General features: G+C 41.9%; 1 protein-coding gene across 2 annotated transcripts; it reads right to left on the bottom strand.

Moving 5' to 3' along the window:
• Positions 1-1,857: 1,857 nt before the first annotated feature.
• Positions 1,858-14,055, bottom strand: LOC310963098 (myosin-7-like). 2 transcript variants are annotated; one of them, XM_083935750.1, is made up of 39 exons: positions 14,006-14,055; positions 13,885-13,932; positions 13,470-13,681; positions 13,238-13,381; positions 12,986-13,142; positions 12,744-12,771; positions 12,548-12,653; positions 12,349-12,441; positions 12,056-12,119; positions 11,863-11,961; positions 11,664-11,767; positions 11,445-11,583; positions 10,758-10,876; positions 10,533-10,682; positions 10,285-10,455; positions 9,875-10,184; positions 9,693-9,763; positions 9,407-9,612; positions 8,354-8,477; positions 8,132-8,268; positions 7,627-7,882; positions 7,292-7,534; positions 6,824-7,000; positions 6,600-6,745; positions 6,422-6,512; positions 5,938-6,327; positions 5,390-5,516; positions 5,098-5,216; positions 4,815-5,011; positions 4,502-4,685; positions 4,222-4,387; positions 4,002-4,126; positions 3,606-3,914; positions 3,310-3,513; positions 2,923-3,219; positions 2,739-2,843; positions 2,342-2,437; positions 2,102-2,236; positions 1,858-1,976 (listed from the first exon to the last, which is right to left on the bottom strand). In XM_083935750.1, exons 3-39 carry the CDS (start codon positions 13,671-13,673, stop codon positions 1,956-1,958), a joined length of 5,814 nt encoding a protein of 1,937 aa, XP_083791876.1. In that variant the 5' UTR covers positions 13,674-13,681; positions 13,885-13,932; positions 14,006-14,055; the 3' UTR covers positions 1,858-1,955. The 2 variants fall into 2 exon arrangements, with proteins under 2 accessions (XP_083791876.1, XP_083791875.1); XM_083935749.1 differs by having other exon boundaries at positions 9,693-10,184; positions 13,885-13,930; positions 14,006-14,021.
• Positions 14,056-25,187: the final 11,132 nt, after the last annotated feature.

Raw genomic sequence — 25,187 nt, 5'->3', positions numbered from 1 at the left:
TTTTTAAATTTTACTTTACCAGAGAAACATTCACATCGGCACGATACAATCTGCTTCATATTATTAGCTATGACATCAACTGGGAAAGGCACGGCTGCATCACCGCATGCGTCACAGTCTTCTCAGCAATGCTTTTGTGTCTGATTTTTCCATCCTGTGTCTCATGAGGAAAGTGCAGCACTGATTACGCTGTACAACATTTCCTTCAGCCAGCAGCCTCATCAGGAGCCCTGGGTTTTCTAAGTAAATACTTGTTAGTGGCACTAGGCTGACAGGAAGGTTACACACACACAGGCCCGAAATACACACATGCACAAACAGGACCTCTATACATGCAATTAATGGAGAGATGTCAGAGCGAGGGGGCTGCCAATGGCTTAGCGCCCCGAGCAGTTGGGGGTTCGGTGCCTTGCTCAACAGCACCTCAGCAGTGCCCAGGAGATGAACTGGCACCTCTCCAGCCACCAGTCCGCGTTTCATTCATGGTCCACACAGGGATTCGAACCGGCGACCCTCCGGTTCCCAGCCGAATCACCCATGAAGCCTTACTGCCGCCCCCGGAGAGGCTGACAAAGAGCTTATCTTGTATTTCGTACAGAGACAAAGACCACAAGCAGCAATATGTAAGGGCTGCAATAGGCTATTTGTTTGGTCTCTGGGAATGGGAAGCCGGATTTACTTTGCTTGCTCGTTACATAAATCTGTCACGCTGTGGGCTGTGCAGTATGGAACCTACAAAATGCACATGACAGCAAGATCAACTTTCACTTTAAGATAAACAACCTTTTTTTCTCATGTATAGTTGCAGCACTGCATGGTCATGGTGGCATCAAACAGCCTGGGGAGGTGACTGTGTTGTGTATGTATACTGTACAAATATGCTCAGACTATGCAGATGAAGTTCAAAGTGACACAAAATACTGTCTGGTACCATACAAAAAGACTGCCTAACACAGTGCTTTAACACAACTGTCATGTTATTATCATACATACGGTTATGAAATAATATAGTAAGGTTTTATTTTAAAGGTAATGGCAAAAAAAATGCCATTTCTTTGTTTTTGCATTAGATTGTTTTTTGCGTATTTTGTAATTTCACCATATAATCAATGAAAATGATAGTTCTCAGCGTTATTATACGGAATGACATGGTATTCTTTGAAAACACCAAATCCTTCAACTATTTAATTTCTTGCACAGTAAGAAATATTTTTTAGATGTAATATTATAATATAAAAATATATATTTTTTAACCTGTCATTTACCACTACACAGGACAGATGTGCTACTCCTTCAAAATAAAAGATAGTTTAAAGTGTTTTTGATTTATTAACATCCTATCTTTCTATTATTTATTCTTTTTTCCACTCTTATGGATGAATTCATTCTTGTGAGTGGAGCTCTTTGACCATCTAGTGGTGGCTGAGTGTAGTTCAATCTAACTGCTGTATATGTTCACCTACACTGTCCCATGTCAGTCACAGAGTGAAATACCATAAGCACTTTTTTGCAGGCGTGCTCAGATGAGATGGTAGCACAACTCTTTCTAGCAGAAACCATCTAGTCTTTACCACCTCATGCTGCTTAATAAGTCTAATTGGTTGGTGCATTCTCAGTGCAGGGGATTGTGTTACAAACAAGAAGCAAAGGTTTGAACTGTTCGGTACGTCTCAAGTCGAAACATGAAAACGTTTGTGGTTTGGATACTGTTGTCGGGAGGTGCTGCATGAGTTATATTACAGATACCTATCAGTGCAGGCCTCTGCTTTTAATTTTTTTTTTCTCTGTAGTGAAGTGATTCACTTCTTAGGTCACTTTATTTCAATCCTTTTCAAGTACAGCAAACACGATCAAAGGTGCGTTCAGTCATTCTTTATTCCGCTCATGTTGCATGGAGAGTAAAGAAACTAAAATACTACAAATGAAGTGCATCCTTGAAGATCCTGCTGAAGGTTTCACTCTTCATCGTGTGCTTTCTGTGCAAAGAGAAACGTTAGATAATCAGTATTTCTTATTACCTGGCCAAATCGTTAAATTCCCCCTCATTATGCATTGCATGATTCCATAGTTAAAAGTTGCGTTATCCTGAATGATTACTGACCTTAGCACCAGTGTCACGGCTCTTCGCTCTCAGCTTGTTGACCTGAGACTCTGCAATGTCAGCCCTCTCCTCTGCTTCCTCCAGCTCATGCTGTAACTTGCGCAACTTGCCCAGATTTGCATTGGATTGTTCCTCCTAAAAAAAGGAAAAAATCGAGATGAGAATATGGAAAATAATTATTGAGCTGACTCATAAAGAGGCAAATACTTCTATTAATGAAGGGTCAGTGTTTTCGCTTACGGCCTCCTCTGAAGAGCGCTTGTATGATTTAACTTTCAGTTGCAGCTTATCCACCAGGCTCTGCAGACGGCTCAGATTCTTTTTGTCCTCCTCTGCCTGCAATAGTACACAAGACACATTCCTTGGTCCAGTCCTCCCTTCTTTGAATACCTTTAAAGGTCTCTATAACTGTGCTGAATGAAATATGCTGTTGTACGTAATCCTTTGACCCGGGTGGAATGCGTTATCACTGGTATGGCCTGTACGTGTGCCTCTCTTCATTTATACTTCCCTTGTGTTGCTTTTATGCATTTTATGTGTTCTTAAATGTGAACTAGTTTTTATGCTGGCTAAATAAAGGATAATCTTTCATCTCTGGGTGTATGTTTAGCACAGTCATTGTGTCTGTAGCGTGTACCTGGTAGCTGAGTTCTTTGATGCGCCTCTCGTACTTGCGGATACCTTTCACTGCGTCGCTGCTTTTCTTTTGCTCCATATCCACCTCGTTTTCCAGCTCTCTCACCTTGAAAAGAATGGATGGAGCTTTATGGCATTGTACACTGGTACTGTGGGGTGACACCGTGGAAGTTTGAGATACTCACCCTGGCCTCAAGCTTCTGGATCTGCTTTTTTCCACCTTTCATGGCTATTTGCTCAGCTTCATCCAGACGGTGCTGCAGGTCTTTGATGGTTTGTTCCATGTTTTTCTTCATACGCTCCAGGTGAGCGCTGGTGTCCTGTTCCTTCTTTAGCTCCTCCGCCATCATGGCAGCATCAGTAATGGCCTTCTTTGCCTTCTCCTCAGCATTTCTGCACTCCTGCACCGCCTCCTCCACCTCGTTCTGAAGCTGAGCTGTGTCGCCTTCAAGCTTCTTCTTCTGGTTCAGCAGGCTGGTGTTCTGCACAGAATCAGAGTTTTACACTGAATACTTTCAGTAAAACAGCAACAGCGAGATACAGAAATACTGCGACATAATGATTTGACATACCTGAGAGTGCAGCAGCTGAACTCTCTCACTGACATCCAGCAGCTCCTGCTCAGCCAGTTTACGACCTCTCTCCGTCTGCTCCACCAGAGACCTCAGCTCGTCAAGTTCAGCCTGCAGCAGGTTGTTACGTCTCTCCACAATGGCAGTGTTCTCCTTCAGATCATCGTTGGCACGGAGAGCATCATCTAGCTGAAGCTGTGCGTCCTACTCAGGAAGATGTTTTTGGAAATGTTTCAATCCTTCCATCCCTATTTCAATAATTAAAATAAATGTAACATGTAAAGCCTGTGTAGTACCTTCAGGTGAGAATGGAGTCCCTTGAGCTGCTTCTGAGCCTCTGCTGCCTGCCTGTTGGCCAGGCTCAGCTGTATCTCCATTTCATTGAGGTCTCCCTCCATCTTCTTTTTCACCCTGAGAGCCTCATTTCTGCTGCGAGCCTCAGCCTCCAGGGAGCTCTGCAGTGTGTCCACGACTCTCTGATGGTTACGCTTGGCCTGCTCCATCTCCTCGTCCTTCTCAGACAGCTTCCGCTCAATGTCGGCCTTCACCTGGTTGAACTCAAGCTGAGCTCGGAGGATCTTACTCTCCTCATGCTCGAGGGAACCCTGTTGAAAACAGCAGCAGGTAATTCCAACAAGTTGATCAATGCAAAAAATGGCGTATACATCAGACAGCCTTTATTATTTGTTCACCTCGGCTTCCTCCAGAGCAGTTTGTATCTCAGCCTTCTCCTGCTCCAGCTGTTTACGGATCTTCTCCAACTCATGGATGCTCTTTCCTCCCTCGCCGAGTTGCTCAGTCAGGTCAGAAATTTCATCTGTTTTGTGCAGATTCATTCATTTTACTAATAATCCCGACCTCCACACTGTATTCACTGCATGCTTAATGGTAAATCATGTGTTATCTTCCTACCTTGGAGATTCTTGTTTTCTCTCTTCATGGTCTCCAGATGGTCCAGTGATTCTTCATAAGAGTTCTTCAGTTTGAAGGTCTCAGTGCTGAGAGAACGAGCCTCTTTCTGGGCAGCTTCCAGCTCAGTCTGGGACTCCTCATACTTCTGCTTCCACTCAGCAAGGACCTAATTAAATGTAATTTTGTTAAATAATGCACACTCAGTTTATACATTCAGAACTTTATCCTCTACAAAAGTTTACCTGCCTGGAATGAGTCCCGGTCATTTCATATGTCATACCTTGTCAAAGTTTCTTTGTTTCTTGTCCAGAGCTGCAGCAGCAGCATTAGATCTATCCACATCCACCATGAGATCCTCAATCTCATTCTGAAGCCTGTGTTTGGTTTTCTCCAGCGAGGAACCTTTAGCATTAGCAGCTTCCACAGCTTCTTCTGCATCCTGTAAGCGCTGAGCTAGCTTTTTCCTAATGGCAAAAATTAAAGTACAGAGTCATTACCTCACAGGTAAAAAGGGAATAGAACGGGGGAAAGAAATGTAGGAACTGTCTCAAGATGGGTCTATATAACGTGCCTATGACTGACTGAATACTTACTTTGCTTCTTCCAGCTCCTCCGTTCTCTGGATGGCATCAGTTTCGTACTTGGTCCTCCACTGAGCCACCTCAGAGTTTGCCTTGGACATGCTGCGCTGGAGCTCAGCTTTGGCCTCTTGCTCCTCCTCAAACTGCTCCCTCAACAAATCACAGTCATGGCGAGCAGACTGCACTGCATGGGCAAGTGCGTTCTTGGCCTTTAATAAAGAAACATGAAGTCAAGTCATTTTGCCAGTAGACATCAGGCTCTGTATTTTAAAAGCAATAGTTCCTTAATAAATACCTTGACTTCCTCCTCTAGCTGTCTCTTGAGGTCTTCAATCTGCTGAGTGTAAGACTGCTTCCCTCTTGTCAGCTGAGAAATCAAAGAGCCCTTCTCCTCCAGCTGCCTTGCAAACTCACCTGTAAAATAAAGGTTTGGAAGCCCCCAAAATCAAGGTGCAGTCGTTGTATCTTTCTTTTCTAAACATAATGCTACTGTACCACTTGGGTCTACATGCACTAATCTCCTAGGGTGTGTTGCTTAAAGGCACGTATCAGTAACAGTCAAAAAGAACGTATGTTATGCTGTTTACCATTTTCTGTCTGAAGCTTTGCTTTTTGCATCGTGAAGTCATTGATGGCACGCTGGCCTTCCTCGAACTTTGTCCTGTATTCAGTCATTTGATCCTCCAGAGTGCGACACATTTTCTCCAGGTTGGCCTGAGTTAAATGATTCATATTAATATGTCATATAATGTTAACCACCCAAGTATTGCCAGTATATTATGGCGTAAAGACACAGTTTGACTTCTCAGAAAATACGCTTAATAGCCAATACTGAGAGTTAGATACAAAGATCAATACCACTTTAATGCTCATGTGTATTAATATGGTGCTAGAGCCAGCAGACAATTAGCCTAGCCTAGCATAAAAAGTGGAAAACAAGAAAAACTAAAAATAGCTAGAAAAACCTAGCCTAGCTCTCTTCAAGTTAAAACCTCTCTGTCTAATAGCACCTCCAAAGCCCACTAACTGAACAATAACACTGCAGGCACGAGTGGTATAGATCTAGATCTAACTCGGAGAGAAAGCAAATGCAGCGTATTTCGCAAAGGATGCATTCAAGAATTGTTTGTCATACTTTCACTTTGGCAATCTGCTCCATGTTGGACACCACGTCATCCAGCTCCAGTCTGAGCTCACTCTTCTCTTTCTCAAGCTTCTGTTTGACTCTCTGCAAGTTGTCAATTTGCTCTCCCAGGTCTGCCATGCTGTCTGCATTTTTCTTTCTAAGTGTTGCAGTGGTGGCATCATGCTGTAGAGTGGCCTCCTCAAGGTCTCTGCGCATTTTCTGAAACTCGGCCTCCCTCTTTTTGTTCATCTCGATCTGGGCAGAAGTGGCTCCTCCGGCCTCCTCCAACCTCTCGCTGATCTCCTCCAGCTCTCTGGCCAAGTCAGCCCTTTGTTTCTCTATCTTGGCTCGGGCAGCTCGCTCTGCCTCCAGTTCTTCCTCCAGCTCTTCAATGCGGGCCTTGATGAAATTCATCAGATGTTTTTGAAGTTTGAGTAAGAATTCACTTCAATGACGAGATAAAGCAACAGATAAAACCTGTTTGTGTACTTACCTGTAACTCCTTGAGTTTCTTCTGGAGTTGAGAACCCATGGCTTGTTCATCCTCAATCTTACTAAGATACTGGCTGATTTCAAAGTCTTTCCTATAGTCAATGACAAAATGGTTCATGTTAGTAATCAACTGTTCCAAAATGAGCATTGTGTTCCAAATGGTAAAAGATTAGTTTTACTTTTTAAGTTTTTCCTCTAGCTGCTGTTTATCGTTCTCCAGATCCATCAAGCTTTCTTGGGTTAACTTTAAGTCCCCTTCCAGTTTTCTCTTGGCTCTTTCCAGGTCCATCCTCACTTTCTTCTCTTGCTCCAATGATCCTTCAAGCTGACAGAAACATTATGAATTTATCCATAAATGATGTGTCCAGAACTTGAGATTTAGTCCCACGTTTATTGTACTCACGTCATCGACTTGCTGCTCCAGCTTGGTTTTGGCCTTGGTCAGAGAGTTGACTTTGTCTTCCTCACTCTGCAGGTCGTCCAGGGTTTGCTGATGAGCCTCCTGAAGAGCTTTCTTCTCTTTGGTCAGCTTAGCAATGATTTCATCCAAACCGGCCATCTCTTCAGTCAGGTTTTTAACCTTAGAAAATAGATCACAGTTATGCTCCACTAAATTTACAATTAGCTAACTTTTGTTTGTCTGCCATTGCTGTTTTTAGACTTTTTTGTTTTTGCTCTGCACAGCTGCCTTTTTGCTGAAAACAATTATCTGTTGTGGTTGAAAGGTGACGCTAAGCTAGCAGTGAGAATGAATAAAGACAGAAAACTGAAGATGTGGACAATACAACCAAAACAAAGAGTTGCAAGACGCTAAAACTTTCTTTAGAGCTGAGGAGGCTGCATACCTACAAAATACAGCTGTATTCATTACCTTATTCTCTGTGGCATGTTTTTCCTTCTCCACTTTAGCCAGAGTTAGCTCCAAGTCATCAATGTCCTTCTTGAGTTCTGAACACTCGTCCTCCAGCTTTCTCTTCTTGGAAGTCAGCTCTGCATTCATCTCCTCTTCATCTTCAAGTCTCTCTGACAGCTCTTTACTTTTGGCCTCGAGCTGGATCTTACTCTTGATCAGACCCTCACAGCGCTCCTCAGCATCTGAAAGATTGTCTTGTTCCTGCAGGTAGCAGATTTAACAAATGTTGTTATTCATCTCATTTGTGTATGTACACAATGTAAGTTTTAGGTAAATTAAAAGACTGGTCTTACAGTTTGAATGTGGATCTGCAGGTCATTCTTCTCTTGGAGAAGGCTGACCATTTTTTCCTCTAGCTCTTTCTTGCGGGCCTCAGATTTAGCATAAGCCTCTTTGAGTTTCAAAAACTCCTCCTTCATGTTTGCCATCTCCTTCTCAGTCTCAGCGGATTTGAGCAGAGGTTTGATCTTGAAGTACATCTTCATCCAGGGCCAATTCTTGACACCCATGAAGGCCCGCACATTCCACTGGATCACCAGTAAGGCATCCCTGTAGACAACATCAGTAAGCTATAATGCATTTTTCTGTATGTTGTCTTTTTTACAATAAATGTTAAAAGTAAAGCAACGACCTTGTCATGAACGGTACAGAAATAACACAAAAAGAGAGGACCCAATGCACACACGGACACAGAATAAGAGTACAAACAATTATTTCCGTGTCCGTGTCTACATTGGGTCCTCTCTTTTTGTGTTATTTCTGTACCGTTTATGCTAGAACGGTCTGGCCTTAACAGACCTGCGCTCAACAATTTTCTGGAACTCGATCCTGGCAAGTAGTCCTCTGGATCTTGCTTGAAGTCCTGTGATGATGAGAGAGAGGCGATCATCTCTCATCTCCTCAAGAAGACCAAGCAGACCAGCTTTGAAGAACACCTGGAATTGATTAAAAAAAAAAAAAGATTTTCTTAACAATTATTTATTCAAACGTTGAACCATCCTCTTTGTAAACAGAACCAACCTTTGTGTGCCCCAGTTTATACTGCTCATGGTCAATATCCAAAGAGCCCAAAAGTTTTTCTGCTCCTTTCTTATTGTCAATGAACTGTCCCTCAGGGATAGCATTAGGGTTCAGGATGCGATATCTGAAATAATACAACCATAACATCATTTAAATTATTGAATTCATTTGCAAATAATTTATAACAACAAATAAAGTGCATATCACAAGCTGAACCACACCAGATCAAATTTCTATTCTGCTGGGTTTATGACATCCTCCCCAGCCCATCCAACCTTTTCTGCCTGGGTCTGGCAGATACACCATAATACCACTTTGCCAGGGAAGGGAATCCCTTAAGGATATCCTGAGTTGTCTAAAGACTGTGCCACCAGTTGTGGTATCATGGCCATATGCTGAGGGCAATAGCAGACGCCACTTTCACAGGGTTTATAAGCAACAGAAAAAAAACTGGTCTGTTAAGGAAGGGAGGATTACACAGTGAAGATCATCATGTGGGCGTCCTGCCACTGCTTGGGACTGGAAACTAGGGAGGTGGCTCAAGTTTTCAGATACTAGAGCAGAGACAAGAGTCAGGCCAGTCATGGTTCTTATTGTAAAAACAGGAAGATAGCTTGTCCTGCTGGAAAGATTGGTCACGCCATTGAAGAAGCTTTGGTCCTTGGACAAATACCTTGAAGAACCTGCTTACGGACTGACTGGCGAAGCCTCTGCACTTAACCTTGATGGACACAAATTAAGAACACTATCCTTAGCTCTGCAACACAGGACTGCACAGCAACAGAGCCATCAGGAACATCACTGTTGCCTCGGGCAAGGAATTATTTAGAAGGCTGTGGATCAAGACCCATTGACCACACAAAGTAAGTCCACAAGTTGGTGCCTAATTAACCCTGACCTGGTTGCCTAGGCCACTGTGTTTAATAGTGAAAGACCCAAAACATCCAACAACCCCATGTTGCATCACTGATGTTGTGTCCAAGTGCATTGCACACTTTGGGAACTAACACGAACATTTGTCAAAGAGCAATAAATAAACATTGATTGTCTTGCCTTTGTTTAAAATCTCCATACTGGATTCTGTTGGGGAACCCCTTCCTGCAGATCCTGATGCCTTCCAGCACACCGTTACAGCGCAGCTGATGCATGACCAGAGGATTCTCCATCGCCCCAGGAGTCTTGGTCTCATTGGGGATGAGGCAGCGCACAAAGTGGGGGTGAGTTGACCTGAGGTTGGTCATCAATTTGTTCAAGTTCTCCTGTAAATGAAGACGATCCATATTAACAGGCCCCATATACCAAATGTAGGACATTAATCAAAGAAGTAGACATATTTTACCCTATGCAGTGCAGACACAGTCTGGAAGGAAGAACCTTTCTTCTTTGCTCCCTTCCCCTTGACTTCTTGGGCTTTATGGAAGTTGTAGATACATAAGTGTAAATATTTTCTTCCACATGCTACTCCTGACAATTCAGTGAAGTTCAGATTTCCACAATTCAGTGTGATCAAAGATCTCTTACCTGAATCTGCACCAGCATACCCAGCAAACAGGACAGCCAGTAACTTGAGGTTGGACTTCTGAAACAGTCCAACCACGGTCTCATTCAGGGGGTCCTTGTTCTTCACCAGCCAGTTACCGATATTGTAATCAACAGTACCAGCATAGTGGAGAAGGGAGAAATGAGCCTCTGGCCTCCCCTTAATTACCCTGGGCTTCTGGAAGTTGGGACTTTTACCCAGATGGTTATCATATAGTTTGGCTTTAAACGTTGCGTCACTGGCTTTGGGGAACATGCACTCCTCTTCAAGGATGGACATGATACCCATGGGCTGAGGGAAGGAATTAATTAGAATGAATTGCATGTAAACCTGCCACAAAGAATAACACGTGTTACATGAATTCTTAAATCCAATTGAACTCTTTACCAACCTTCTCAATGAGTTCGATGCAGGCTGCCAAGTCCATACCAAAGTCAATGAACACCCACACTATGCCCTCTTTCTTGTACTCCTCTTGTTCCAGCACAAACATGTGGTGGTTGAAGAACTGCTGAAGCTTCTCATTTGTGTAGTTGATGCACAGTTGCTCAAAGGTGTTGAACTAAGAAGTGCATTCATGAGAAAAGTTAGAAAAGATATATTTCATACACACATGCACATAAAACCTTTTTTACTCACATCAAAGATCTCAAATCCAGCGATGTCCAGCACACCAATGAAATACTGGCGGGGTTGCTTGGTATCTAGAGATTGATTTATTCTCACCACCATCCACAAGAACATTTTCTCATACACTGACTTGGCCAGTGCACCAATAGAGTAGTTCACCTAGATAATTGCATAAAATACATTAAACTCACTTCTACTTCAAACTTCAATGTAGTGCCTGCATTTTCAACTTACCTGTTGAACACTTTGGCCTTTGGTGACCCACTCGTTGCCTACTTTTACTCTTGGGTGACACAGGCCTTTGATGAGGTCAGCAGAGTTCAAACCCATCAGATATGCAACTTTGTCTGTATCTGTAATGGATTTTGTGTTTAAGCATTTACTTCATTTTTTGTGTTAAACAGGTATAAATTCAGCTGTTCTCTGGCATTTTTCATACAAATAACAAGGAAAAAGTAATGTGCAGATAATCGTGTGTATTCTGCATATTTATTGTGTGTATTCCCCACAGTGAAAGCATGTAGTATAAGAGGGTGAGGCGCCATGTAGGGAGGCAGGTCAGGATTGGATGGCTAGCGCTTAAAACACAGGACTTTAAGCAAGGGGAGCGGCTAATCCACGGCCTCTTTTCCGATCCTAACCAAGTGTTTTTCATGCTTTACCCTAACAATACCTTTTTGTTGGCTAAAATCAGTCAGGTAACGTTGTTTTTTGTGGTTCAGGTTTAGCGTATTTTGACTTCGGGTCCGTCCTGTTGTCCGTCAGCTTGTTTTTTTCGTACAAATTTCTATGAATTTCTGTCTATAACTTTCCGTAGGATTTTCTACAAACGTGTTACACATTGATAAATTGGTAGTAATTATACTTTTGTTTTAAGAGATTAAAAGTAAACTGTTCTTTATTGTGCTGATGATCCTTTACCCTCTGTGCCATCAGGCTCTGCTTGCTCTTCCCTCTGCTTCTGTTTGAACTTCATGTTTCCATAATGCATGACGGCACCAGTCAGCTTGTAGATGCCGTTCTTCTCCTCTTGAGTGAAGCCCAGGACATCAAACGCATCCTTTAACAACAAAATTTACATTTGGGTTAGTCAAGAAGCTTTATGCGTGGAGTGTTTACGAAGTACTCAGTTTGACATACATCAGTAGCCATCAGCTCATCCGCATCATCAATGGAAGCTACAGTTGTCTCTCCTTGGGAGATGAAGTTGTAGTCATAGGGGTTGTTGGTGATAAGCAGCATTTCTGTTAAAGACAAAAAATGTCAGACTGTGTGCATGTGGCGTCTCTTAAGGTTCTCAAATATAATAAATATAACAAAAGTTTCATTCCCCACTCACCCAGCAGTTCTGGTTTCTTTTGAGACAGAATCTGGTAGAAGATGTGATAGTCTCTTTCAGCCTTGAGCTGATAAGTGACACGGGATTTCTCCAGCAGATCTGACAACAATACAGTGAGATGATGTGTTATAGTCCACATCCTCCAAGGATATTGTACTGTACAATGGAGATGTTTATGTCACACTCTGCTTACATGTCTCAATGTCAGCAGAAGACAACTTTCCACTGACACCAAAGTGGATTCGAATGAATTTACCCTGTGAGAAGCAAGAAACGCACGATAACAGATGGATCCATTAGAAGATGTTTCTTTAAGATAAAGTCACAGATTTTGTTTTAGGGCACTGAAATCAATGGAATTGAAATTCCTCCAAACTTCCTGATGATGTTTTAAAACTCAAGTTGCCTGGGTTGGAGGGAACGTTTGGGCACGATAGTAAAATCAAGGAGTGCGTCTTTAATAAAATCAGTAATAGAGAAACTCACAAATCTGGAGGAGTTGTCATTTCTGATGGTCTTGGCATTTCCAAAGGCCTCCAGAGCAGGGTTGGCCTGGATGATTTGATCCTCCAGTGTGCCCTATGGAGTTAATAGATGCAACATTTAGGCTAGAAAACTATTTACTCTTTAATTCATTATTAAACTTTTTTCTTACGCTTATCATTATACGTGCAATCAAACCAACCTTTTTCTCCTGAGCAGCATCCTTCTTGCCAGCAACAGCTGCAATGCTGGCAAAGTACTGGATGACTCTCTTGGTGTTCACAGTCTTTCCTGCACCAGATTCTCCACTGCGATTGAAAACAAACATGTAAACTGAAAGTACATTAAATTCTGCTCTTCAATTTTGGAATCAGATGTGACTTTTATGAATTACTTACGTGATCAGGATAGACTGGTTTTCTCTGTCTGTAAGATTTAAGAAAATTCATTCAATTCAGTATTTATAGTGCCAAATCATAACAAAAGTTATCTCACTATACTTTAGAGATAGAGTAGGTAAAGACCACACTCTGTGACTTATTAATGATGTACATAAACCCAACAATTCCCCCATGAGTAGACAGTGTTCAGTTATCTTAATGTTTGGATTGTGTCAGAGGTAACAAAGTGCCGGACATACCTGACAGCATGTACTGGTAGGCATTGTCAGAGATGGAGTAGATGTGAGGAGGGGCTTCACTCCTCTTCTTTCCTCTGTAGGCATTGACCACTGACTGATCGTACACAGGCAGCCACTTGTAGGGGTTGACAGTCACACAGAACAGCCCTGAGTAGGTCTGTGGACAGACACATAAAGCAAGTCTCACGTTTTTTCAGTGGGATTGAAGATATCATACAGTGGTAAGATCGGTAGATTTGTGGTCATACACACGTAGATCATCCATGCTGCATAACGCTCTTTGAGGTTAAACAGCACAGCAGGTTCATGGAGGAAGGTGAACATCGCCATGTCCTCAATTTTATCGAACTTTGGCGGGTTCTGAGGGTGGATATCTTCCTCCTTATGGGTGACTGTCTGAAATGATTTACCACAGGGAATATCTCAATGTAAATAATTGCTGAGTCATCAAAATATACGTGTGAAAATATCTGACGTCATTTACTTTTCCAGCCTCAGTTTCAACGGTGGCTTTGCCGCCATCTCTGGAGGTGACTCTGGCTTTAATATACTCCACCTCAGGGTCGGGCACAAAACACTCCCTTTTAATGTCAAAGGGTCGAGTCTGGGCCTCCAGACGCTCCTTATCTGACTTTCTCAGAAAGGAAGCGGCGGGGCCAAACTCCGCCATGAGGGCATCGCCTGACATCTTGAAAGCTGTGAACACAGAAAATGTTTTTTAAGTAAGTACTAAAAACTACCAACCATGAACTATAATAACCAACATTCCTCATTTACTCAGATGCTTTTATCTTTTTTAAGAATCACAGAAGGTTCAGAAACTACCAGCAGACGGTGTCTTGAGTCAATTCATTTTCAGGTATTTTATTTTTTTAAACTAACTGCATGGAGCTTTTTACCTGTGTCCTTTTTCCTCTCCCACTTGATAGATTTGGTGTGTTGTGTCTCTAGAAAGAAATGAGATTTTTCAACATGTGGTGTGATAATTAAGTCATGTGTAAAATGTATGCAACCACCTACCTGCAGGTGCTGTGTTGCCCCCTTGCTCCTCTTTCTGAACCCCTCTTTATACTCATCCAGGACGCAGAGCTCTGACACTCAGCTGCCCTATAAGGGAAGAGCAAGAAAACAAAGGACGCCAATCAAAAAAAAGGAAGATCTGTATTTGGAGATTAAGGTGTGGACAACAATAACTCATGTCACCATTGGCCAGTGGACTGAAACTTGTGTGCTGAACTAAGATCGGCATCTATTTTTGTTTTGTCCTTCAAGTGACTGAAAAGCCAGTAAATACTCAGATATGATGATATATGAAGTTTGTGGGGTTTTCTCATTATGAATAACCACTTTCCAAATGTCATTTTCAGAAATGCTCATGTGTCTGTTCCTCAAGAAGAAAAACATGATTTATTTTTGGTGGTAATATTAATTAAACAAAAGCCAAACATTTAAAACATTTTCATATACTATTTTCTTTAACAAAAGACCTCTGCACATGTTGGTCTGTCACACAATAAGCACTGCCTGGGTAAACTAGTATTGTCTGCCATCTATTATCCTGTCAGACAAAGATAAACTTGTGAATTTCTGACTTGGATGCCTTCTCCTGGTCCTTGTTTGCCTCCCAGCGGACCCCTTCTGACCCTCCTCCATCTATAATAAAAGATCAGTGACAGCTGCGGCACCAATACTGTAAATAAATCTATATGGGTCATACAGAACACTTATCACCTCAACTATGCGCACATTATCGATGACAACAGGCCAATGCTTGTAATAACTGTCGCGTTAACAGGGGAGATCCTTAAATCAAGTGTTTATTGAGTGGACTACCTGAAGACCTCCTCAAGAAGCACACGAGCCCTTTGACTTTAACAACTTCACACTTTCAATTTCCGACCTTGTAGGTCTTGACAGTTGGGGGGGTCTGCACTCAGCGTACCATTCCTCAGCACATCAAGGACATCACAGAGGCTGTCATGCGCAGCTGTCTTGTGTCCTTCTGCTGTCAACACTTAGGATGGAGCTTCACAAGCTTTCTAATATGCAGCAGGGGCTCTGGTCTGTTGTTCAAGGGGACTTAGACAGACATGGTAGGTGACCAATTCTGGGTCATAGTTGAATTGGTTCAATTTATTTGTGTTTTTTCTTTTACGTTATTCATGTTTATTAGATAAGAAGTCAATATTCCTTTCATAATGAGAGTCCCACTCGAGATAATTTAAAAACTACTCTTATATGATTCATATTTTGTTTAACGTGGATTTCCCCACAAAAAATACCTCAGAGATGGCGCTGGAGCAGCATCTGTTTTGTCCTCATTGAGGAATTCTGCATCTGCCCTCACCCTGCTGCTCGAGCCCTTAGGTAACTACGTTCTAGCTTCTACCGGAGGTTTATGAAGACGCCCGAGGTTTGAACTGAACCGTCCGAACGACTCATCAAGTTGACTAAACACATCGAGAGAATCAGCGATCTTCTCAGGAAACTTAGGGGCCTTGGTGTTCGCCAGCATGTCGTAGAATTAGTGTACGCAACGGTTTTTTGAGTGTTTTAACTGTTCAGCTTTATGCCTAGTCACCTAACATGTGCATCCAAGAAAAAACTTTCCAGGACTGTGTCAATGGCAAGTAAAAAAAGATGGCAAACCCCAAAAGGCCTTGACTATTGCAGAAAAGACAAGGAAAAAAGCGAGGATGATCGTGGCAGATAACTTCCATCCTCTCTTCAGCCAATTTGTGCCTTCCAGGCTCTACTATAAAATAACCCCCCGCAACTAAAATTTTTTAAAATGTTACTCAAATGTAAACAAGTCCTTCATCAATATAAACAAGTGTCATCAATATTATTAACTCAAAAAAGTGACTTATGAGATGTAAGCCACAGACATTGACATTTGTCTCCGCTTGTTTTTACTAACTTGTCTGCCTTTTATGTTTTTTACATTGTTTTTTATGTGTGCCAAAGACAAATTTCCACCCTGGTCAACAAAATATATATATTCAATTCTTCTATATTCTATGTTTATTGAGCAGACATACACGTGGTATTGATCCTCTCATCTAATGCTCAGCAAATCCAAAAATTGATTGCAAGAAGAGAGTAAAGAAAGGCAGTGAAGGGCTGACATGCATTAAAAGGCCAAAGCTAGGACTGAACCCATGCTGCCCAAAGATTGTTCCCTAATTCATGGCTCTTCCCCTCTACCACATAGCAATCATTGAAGATTGTATAGAGGGAATTACTTTTGTGGCACCTCAAGATTGCAGTCTTATAGGTAGACTTTAGAAGCATATTAGTTCTCTGTGTGATTATCGTGTGTGAGTGTGTGTGTGTGTGTGTGTGTGTGTGTGTGTGTGTGTGTGTGTGTGTGTGTGTGTGTGTGTGTGTGTGTGTGTGTGTGTGTGTGTGTGTGTGTGTGTGTGTGTGTGTGTGTGTGTGTGTGTTGTGTGTGTGTGTGTGTGCACTGAACCATATATCAGCGTTGTTGTTGAAGGTTTTGTAACAAGTAATCTTTCAGCTTGGTGCCAGAAAGTGGGGTACACAACTTGCATAAGCACATATGGAGATCACTAGTATGCTGTGTTCTTAATAGTATATAAGGACTATATGATCTGCTACTCGAAAAGACCCTTGCTTTGTATCACGGTATGTCACGGTACCACAATAAACTGCCATAACAGAGCCTGCGTTTGTCCTTCTTGATGTCTGTCTCTCATTGAAAGTCACACTATCACAGTCTGACAGCAAACGTATCCCCCCTCTAACTTTTGCCCAGATGGTTGTTCTTTAGGTATGTGCTGTATATTGTCAACCACCTAAAAAAGAAATTACTTTTTATTGTTATCGCCTGGACTTTTGTTATGTAATGCATTTGCTTTCGATCAGGGGTGTCCAACCCTGCTCCTGGATTGGGCACCCCTAGCTTTAGATGGATGAAATGTCAGTGGCTAAAGGACTGCATTATGAACCAGCCGCAAAGGCCGCGTTGGGTGCATTCACCATCACCTGCATGTTGTCAAGTGGTACTGTCCATTATAAGCTAGTGGTGGCCTATCATTTCACTGGGTCCACAGTCTCTGGATTAGAGCTGCTACGGCTTGTGCACGAGATCGTCAAGGCTTGCGGGGAGCAAGGTATCAGTGATTGGTGTGGTAAGGTTCAAAGTATGATTTTATTGCGCAAACCAACATTTTTAGTGCACAGACTTCAAGGAGGTGAGGCCATGGATAAATCATACATAGATCATCCGTTCTATCCAGGGGGTTATCTGTTCTTATTTGCACTGGATACACCGTATCTTCTCAAAGCCCTGCAATTGCCCTTCCAGCTGCCAGACGATGTAGTGCAGAGCAACAACTGGCCAAACAACATGTCGAGCAAAATCGGTCACCCCACACATTTGACATTTGTATCTTGTGTTTGCTGTCCAAAGGTGAATCTCAGGCCTATTGAAAAGGTCATTGAGATACAGGAGCACTCTGCTGAGAGCTCAACTACGGCTGAAAATCAATTACAATATTCAGTCACGATTAATCACAAATCAATCACACTTTTTTTCTGTTCTAAATATACCTGAAGATGATGTTTACAAGTTTCTTATACTCTTATCAACATGGTGCTTAAAGCATATTTATGTTTATTAATATTGCAACAATCCAAAACAATGACATACGTATACTGTCCTGAATATTCTCCAGGATAACCTCAAAGGTACTGCATGCTCCAAAAATATGCTGAAAGGACATATTGACCTGAAGGTAACATTAAATACTTGGATATTTGTTTGCTGGTTAGGTATTTGGTTTTCCAATCTTGGTATTCTAATATTTGTTTTTTCTTTTTTTTGTTTGGTTGGGGGGTTACACATGCGTTAAAAAGATCATGCCTTGCAGCACAGTCTTTACTGTGTTTCGCTGTCAGTTACGGTTGCTTTTCCCTTCCTTGCTTTTTCCTCTCCTCACGCTCGGTTGCTGTATGGCAACAGAGAGCAGCTGCAAGACAGTCGCTAACTTGGTTTTTCTGCCACAAACATTAGCTGCTCTGTTTCATCGATGTCGGTTTCAAAGACGTGCATGCAGGCTGGAATTAACCACCGTGTTACCAGTAGTTAGCTGCTAATTTATGAATTTCCCTGAAACACTGCAGCCTGTTCCCAAAGCTATTTCAGTCAAAAGCAACTGGACTCATTTAGGTAGACGTTTCACCTCTCATCCAAGAGGCTTCATGAGAGGTGGAACGTCTTCCTAAATACAAATAACCAAGTCCAGTTGCTTTTGACTGAAACTGCGTTGGGGATAACGATGACCTGGACAAATGAGAACATGCGTGGGCTAACTGCAGCCTGTGAATGTCAGACTCTATTGTCAGAGTCCTGTTATCTCCGAGCCTTTGTGATCTTAGAGGTCTGTGTGTTTTAACTGTAGCAGACTGATGTTGTTTTAAGGCTATTTAATGGAGATCACAGAGGATCTTGTGCACAGGTTAATCTGGCATTGTTGTTAACACGAATTTGCAATAACGCGTTTTTATCGCGTGAACTTCGACAGCCCATAGCATTAGCGTATCATTTGAGCTTTTAGTTTATGAAAAACAAGTCTCAAATTTCCCCTCACACCTAGTCAATCTACGAACACGGTGACATGGTCTGTGTTCCTATCTTTTTCATATTTAAACTTATTCTAACCCAAGGCAAACTTAGGACACTTCACTAATCAATCACCCCAATGTTCTATGATAGTGTGCCAGCTATTGTGTGCCCGGCAATGCAGACAACATTTTACTACTACTGCCCTATTCGGATGGGATAAATTTAATGTGGGGACGTGGGGTAAAATAGTCTGGCCAATTGGCACGGGATTAAGAAATCCCTGTATTCTACCAGAGGTGGGAGGGGTTTCTCACATTACTATCAACATGTTTTACAGAGGGTCGTATTCGGACAAGACTAGTTTTACCTGGTCCGATTTTCACCAGACTGTTTCACAGAGGGTGAAAATCGTCACATTCTCCGGGATAATTACTGACATGGCGTAAAATGACTTTACCCCACGTCCCTACATTAAACTAATCCTGTCCTAATAGAGCTTCAGAGTCATACCCAAAGGCTCAGTCTTTTTCCATTTCCTTGCAGTGAACAAGGCAAGAACCACCTGTTTGTGGGGTCTTTAATCAGGCAGTCGTTTACTGTATACTGGGGATACATTTTGACAGCTTGATATTGCAGTTTAAGATTATATCTATCCCCCTTGTATCTTTTGTCAGGAAAGAAAAAACTGTCCCGTGTTCACCACAGTTATTTGGCATACTCTGAAGTATTCACAAAGCACTTAGAGGTTAGGCAAAGCTTGTTCATTATAGAGAGGGGGATACATTTCGTGGCAGGTCGAGACTGCACTGAGGGAGAAGACGCCATGTTTTAATGTTTGACCAAGACTATTGAATTAGAATAAACCAGAGTAGATCAAATTAAATTACTAAAGCAACTATATACAAAATGGGATTTGGAAATCAGTGAAGTCATAGCTTTAGGGTGTGTGCTGGAGTTGAATAAAGTGGAAATAGAGCAAAGTTAGGACAGCATAACTAAACCAAACCACAGAGAGAGTCAGAGGATACTGCAGCTTAAGTAGAGGATAATTAGACTAACTCAGCCCACATGGTGCAAATGGGAGGCACAGGCAAGCCTCCACGATGACAACAGCAAAAACACACTGCATATAATCCGCAATACTGAAAAAATAATACAGTTGGTTTAAGGACGTCATGTTTGGATTCTAGAGGTTTAAAAAAAATTATTGTACACTAGAGATACATTTTGTGGCAGCTTGACATTGTAGTGTGACAGAATATGTTTCCTCCTTGCAACTTTTCTCATGAAAGAAGAAACTACTCCATGTTCACCACGAATACTTGGCATATTCTGAAGTATTCACAAAATAAAACACATGGTGTAAAGGCTAAATGGTGCACGTGTTGTTCATTATAGAGAGGATACAATCTGTGGCAGATGGAGACTGCACTCAGGGTATAATCATCATTAATACTGGAAAAATAATATACTCGGTTTCACGGCATCATGTGTGGATTCTAGAGAGGAGATTGATTTCTCAAAATGCCAAACAATTTATTTTAAGCAAAGACACCAGTGACTAATGTTACGTTAAGTGTTTGATCTATCGGGAAGAGTGAGGATATCTCACTCTCTGCCACATTTAGTTTGACCTTTTTTTTTTCAAAACTGTGTCTAACAAGTCCACAAACTTCCCCAAACTCTTTGAAATGCCATACTAAATATATATCTATATATATATATAGATATATATATATATATATTTCTTCTATTTAGAGCGTCCCCAGAAAAGGTTTCCCCGCTCATTGTCTTGAACAAATCACAGTGGACTGAGAGGTGTTGATGGCACATTGTGTTCTTCCTTTTGTCCTTGAAACCACATGACGCCTGCAAAGCCACTTCAAATGTCTTTGGCACACTCCAGACGGATTGCAATGGTTCAGTGACACATTATATCAAACTTAGAAGTCGCATTTACTGGCTCTGCCATGCTCACACACCCTCGAGTGAACCAAATATGAAACTGCACAGCAACTTCCATAGATACATCCTACACTGGGCCTTAGGCAGAAATGGTCACAAGTCACTTTTTGGCAAGTCCTAATCAAGTCTCTTCTGGCTTTAATAAATAATAATACAGAGTTGGCGTGCAAACGTATTGTATAATTACACAAGGTCCCACCTAATAACATCTTATTATCTACTGTAAATAAACAATATTGGCTGCACCCTTTACCTGGAACTACTTACAGACACACCTGAAACTCCAGGTCCTGCTCTTATTGGATGCTTTTAAAGATATTTTTATTAACTTGGTGTATATATTCTGTATATATGCTGCATTATACATTCATGATTATAGTCGATTGATATATATTTTCACTTATTTCATATATTTTAATAGTCATGTATTTTGTATAAGCTGCTCATTATCTTTGTGTTTTTCCTGTTAAATAAATGTTAAATAAATATACATTCCTCCAGCCCCTCAAACGCAGCGCAATGGTTAAATGGTTTTGCAGTGTGACAGGGGATATTGTCTTGCATGCAAATTGCAGCTGATTGGGAGACAATTGCAGTGCAGGTATTGCATGTTGATGAAGGAGGTTCACATAAACATTTGCATTCATCCTGCCATGTAGCTGTTAAAGAGGCCCAACTCCTGCTGCAGAAAACATCCCCCAAACCATGACACCTCCTCCACCAAATTTAACTGACTTCTTTACACACTTTGGGTTCAGTCTTTCCCCAGTCCTACGCCCAACATAATGTTTCCCATCAGACCCAAATAAATTGAAAGTACTCTCATCACTGAAGTTCGCTCTGGACCAGTTCTCCTCTGTCCACACAACATGCTCCTCAGCAAAGACAGGTCTCGCCTTTTTATTCTTTCTGCTGATGAGAGGTTTGGTCACTGCAGAGTGGGCTTTCAGTCCAAAAAGGTTTAAATGGCAGGACTGTGTGCAGAGACAGATCCTTGCCCTGTTCAGCACTGAACTGGCGAATAACTCCAGCTGCAGTGTTGAACCGGTTCCCCATTGAGTCTTCTCATAATCCTGTCCTCTCGTGCACTTGTTTTACGTGGACGACCGGCCTTTTTAAGGGACTAATCTGTGTCCTTGAAATCACAGACTGTGAACGCCCGACCTCTCTCTGATGGCTGAGAGGGTCGTCCCTTTGGCCTCCACCTGGACAACCTACTGTCTCAGGGTTTCAGTCTCCTAAGAGTAGCTCGTCATCCTGCAAAGTAACCAGGAGAGCTGCAGATAAATAGGGTGTGTCCAAAACTTAAAAAACAATTAAGTAAATTGTCACGAGGTGCAGATTAACACCAGTAACTGGGAGGGATCTGAAAGTGAACTCTAATTTTGCTCACTGTTGTTATGATCTCCACTGTGAAGCCTCTGAATCAATGAAATTGCATTTTGAGAGCTACTTTCTTATGTGTTTTTTTTGTTTGTTTGTTTTGCCTGTTCTTATATGACAATAAAAACAATAAAAGTTCAGTGTGAACATCATGACAGTTGCAGCTGTTGTTGAGCAATGCCAGGTCACCACCCTATATATTGGCACTAACTGTAACTGCACACTCCTTCTTGTTGGCCTGGCATTGTTTCTTTCTCTACCCTCGGGGACAAAGATAACCCTGTGAAATTGTTTTGAGAGTGAAAGCACTGCTGTTTATCCCTCTCAGAAATTACGCCATGTGTATGTGGTTGTGTGTTTGCTATTGAATTCAGAAAAAGTGGATGTTCTTATTGTATGATTAAAATACTGAAGGGAGGCTGACACGAAGAAAGTGTATAGGTATCTATTAGGTGATAATATGGGAGAGCAAAAAGGGCTTTTGCACTTATGGACAGAAGCAACAGAAGGCCTTCTTCATTTAACCTAAAAGGTGAAACAAAGTGATCTCTGTCAACAGCTCTGTGGAGTGCATTTAGTGCATTTAGTACATTTAGTACATTTAGTACATTTAGTACTGTCCTTTAGTACAATTTTGAGGTCCCTCTACTTTACTTGAGTATTTTATGCTACTCCACTACACTACTGTACATTTTGGAATAACAACACTTCAGCTCATTCGCTAGCTCTGGCGTTTCTGGAAACTGACATGTTGATTAATGTGCGGCGTCCTTGGTAAATGAATAAATGAAATTAAATCAACTCTGTAGGCTTTGATTATAAATAAAAATAATAAAAATAAAAACTAGCCCCATTAACCCCACAATGAAATACTGTTGATGCTTATACATTAATATATCAATTATTATAATCTAGTGATATAATATAGGTTATTCTGAAATGCATGAGTACTTCCACTTTTGATACTTTTAGTATATTTTGATGCTAATACAGATTAAGAGTAGAGTAAGATTAGAGTAAGATTTTGAATGCAGGACTATCACTTGCAACAGAGTATTATTTATTGCTACTTTTACTGAAGTAAAGATCTGAGTATTTCTTCCACCACTACCCACAGAACACACTCAGTCATCTATGAACTGAATGTAATGCCCAGCAACTGGGGAGCAGAAAGGAAGCCATTTACAGCGGCTGCAGTCAACACAAGGATCAAAGCCGATCATTCTGCACCATGCAAAGTGTAAAGCTGTCTACAAGGTGCAAATGTGTCTCAGACATAATTGGAGGTGACATCTACTCCTCCAAGACCTCTACATCACATAACAAGACCCTTTCAACACTTCTGGCCCTGAGTAGTCTCATCAGCCTCCAGCTATCCCTGTCTGCAGGCCCATTCTCAGCTGTTGAATTAAGAGCTGGCCTCTGACATCGTCTTGTTCTCCTCCTGTTTTCTTTGTGTCAGCCACCTGGTATGTCTGTCTACCACATGTTAACAACCCTTCAGCAAAAAAGAGGGAGAAGCTTGAAAGCTAGGAGCTCCATGGACTCAGCAGGGGTCATCTCTGGAGGAGACCTTTACTGCTTCTCTCTGCCCCTCACGGGTTACTAAAACAGATTTAAAAGTAGAAACGTGGGTGTTGAAAGCAGTAGAATTGATTAAATATCCTTGATTTAACCAGGTAAACAACTCATCGAGATTAAAAACCTCTTTTCCAAGAGTGACCTGGCCAAGACGGCAGCACAAAAGCAGCATGGTTACTTGATGTGAATGAAGAACAAGTGAGCTGGAATCGTCAGGTGTGGGGTAAAGTGGAGGGAGATGTGTACGATATGACTTTACTTGTAGGTAATGCATTCAACTTGAAAATATTTCGCGCTGGCTTCTGAATTATAACGCGCTGTCGTGATGTAAATAAGGTGCTGAGCTCAGCGCTGCAGGTCTTGAATTTATAGCTTAAGCAAGCTACAGTTCAAGAGTGCTGTCAAGAGCTTCAGGGATAGGTCTCTCTACATGGTGATAACGCGGTTTTATATGACTGGAGAAAGTGTCATGACCTATGTAGACCATCAAACCCTGCACTCACAACATTCACAGCTCCACACCTCATGTTTAGAGTGCCGCTCTAACCTTGAGGGCATTGTTTTGCTACCAGGGTGGAACATACCAATGTGTGCTGAGATTCTCAGCTGTCTTACACTCGTCACAGTGTCTCTGCTGCTGTAGTGCTTTGTCTGCAGACGAATACAGACAGAGTTAGCTGACACCAACAGCCACTTCTGTCAGCCTGTCACTGAGATGTCTGAATGTAAGGAAGGAAATTACAGAAATCCCTGTGTATCATATTTTTGTTCAAATTGGGTAAAATATATGTACCTATGTGTATTTGTCACTTTCATCCCACACGTAAAAATCGTCCAGCGCTGTTTCCTTCACATCAGAACCATCTCCAAAATCAAAAACATATTATCTCAGCCTGATCTAGAAAAAGTCATTCATGCAATCCTATTTTCTCTCTTTTAAATGGCATCAGGGGCGGCAGGTGGCTGAGTGGTTAGAGCAGCAGCCCTGTGCAAAGAGGCGGAATTTCCTCAATTCAGCGCGGTTCGACTCTGACCTGCGGCCCTTTGCTGCATGTCTCCCCCTCTCTCTCTCTCACCCCATTTCATATCTGTCCTCTGTCACAAAAAATCTTGAAACACTGCCAAAAAAATAATCTTTAAATGGCGTCAACCTCGAGACTCAAAATCAGAGGTGATCGGGCCCTTCCCCTCATCAGAAAAGGGGGGGGGGGGGGGTTGGGACGCAGGTGCGGACCTAGGGGTGTCATAAAGTTATCCCTTAAGGATAACCACAAAATTGCAACAGCGATAGATAGGAAAGGGGGGGTCACAAAACTGTATAGAGCCACTGTAGTCTTCCTTAAGGAAATAAAGCACTAAGATGATAAACTAAACCTCAGCTGACTCAAAACCAAAGCAAAGATCTTTGATAAACAAAAAGGCTGGAGATACAACACTCTCCAACACCCCTAATATACACAACACACAGAGCGGATGTGAGATAGTGTTTGTACACACACTTGACAACAGGGAGAACCTCTCCCTACCTCTGACGGTGAGATAACGAGTCAGCACAGAGCACTGGAGACTCAGGGCATATGAAGACTTCCCACACCTGGGCTTAATCAGAGCCAATCAGTGCCACACACACCCGATTGCGTTTCGATTGAGGTGATTGAGTTGATTCTCTCACCGCTCTCACAG

This window comes from Echiichthys vipera (genome assembly GCF_963691815.1).
Source record: "Echiichthys vipera genome assembly, chromosome: 21".
NCBI classification, from domain to species: Eukaryota; Metazoa; Chordata; class Actinopteri; order Perciformes; family Trachinidae; genus Echiichthys; species Echiichthys vipera.
The sequence above is the reverse complement of the archived record's forward strand: the minus strand, read 5'-3'. Positions and strand labels throughout refer to the sequence as shown.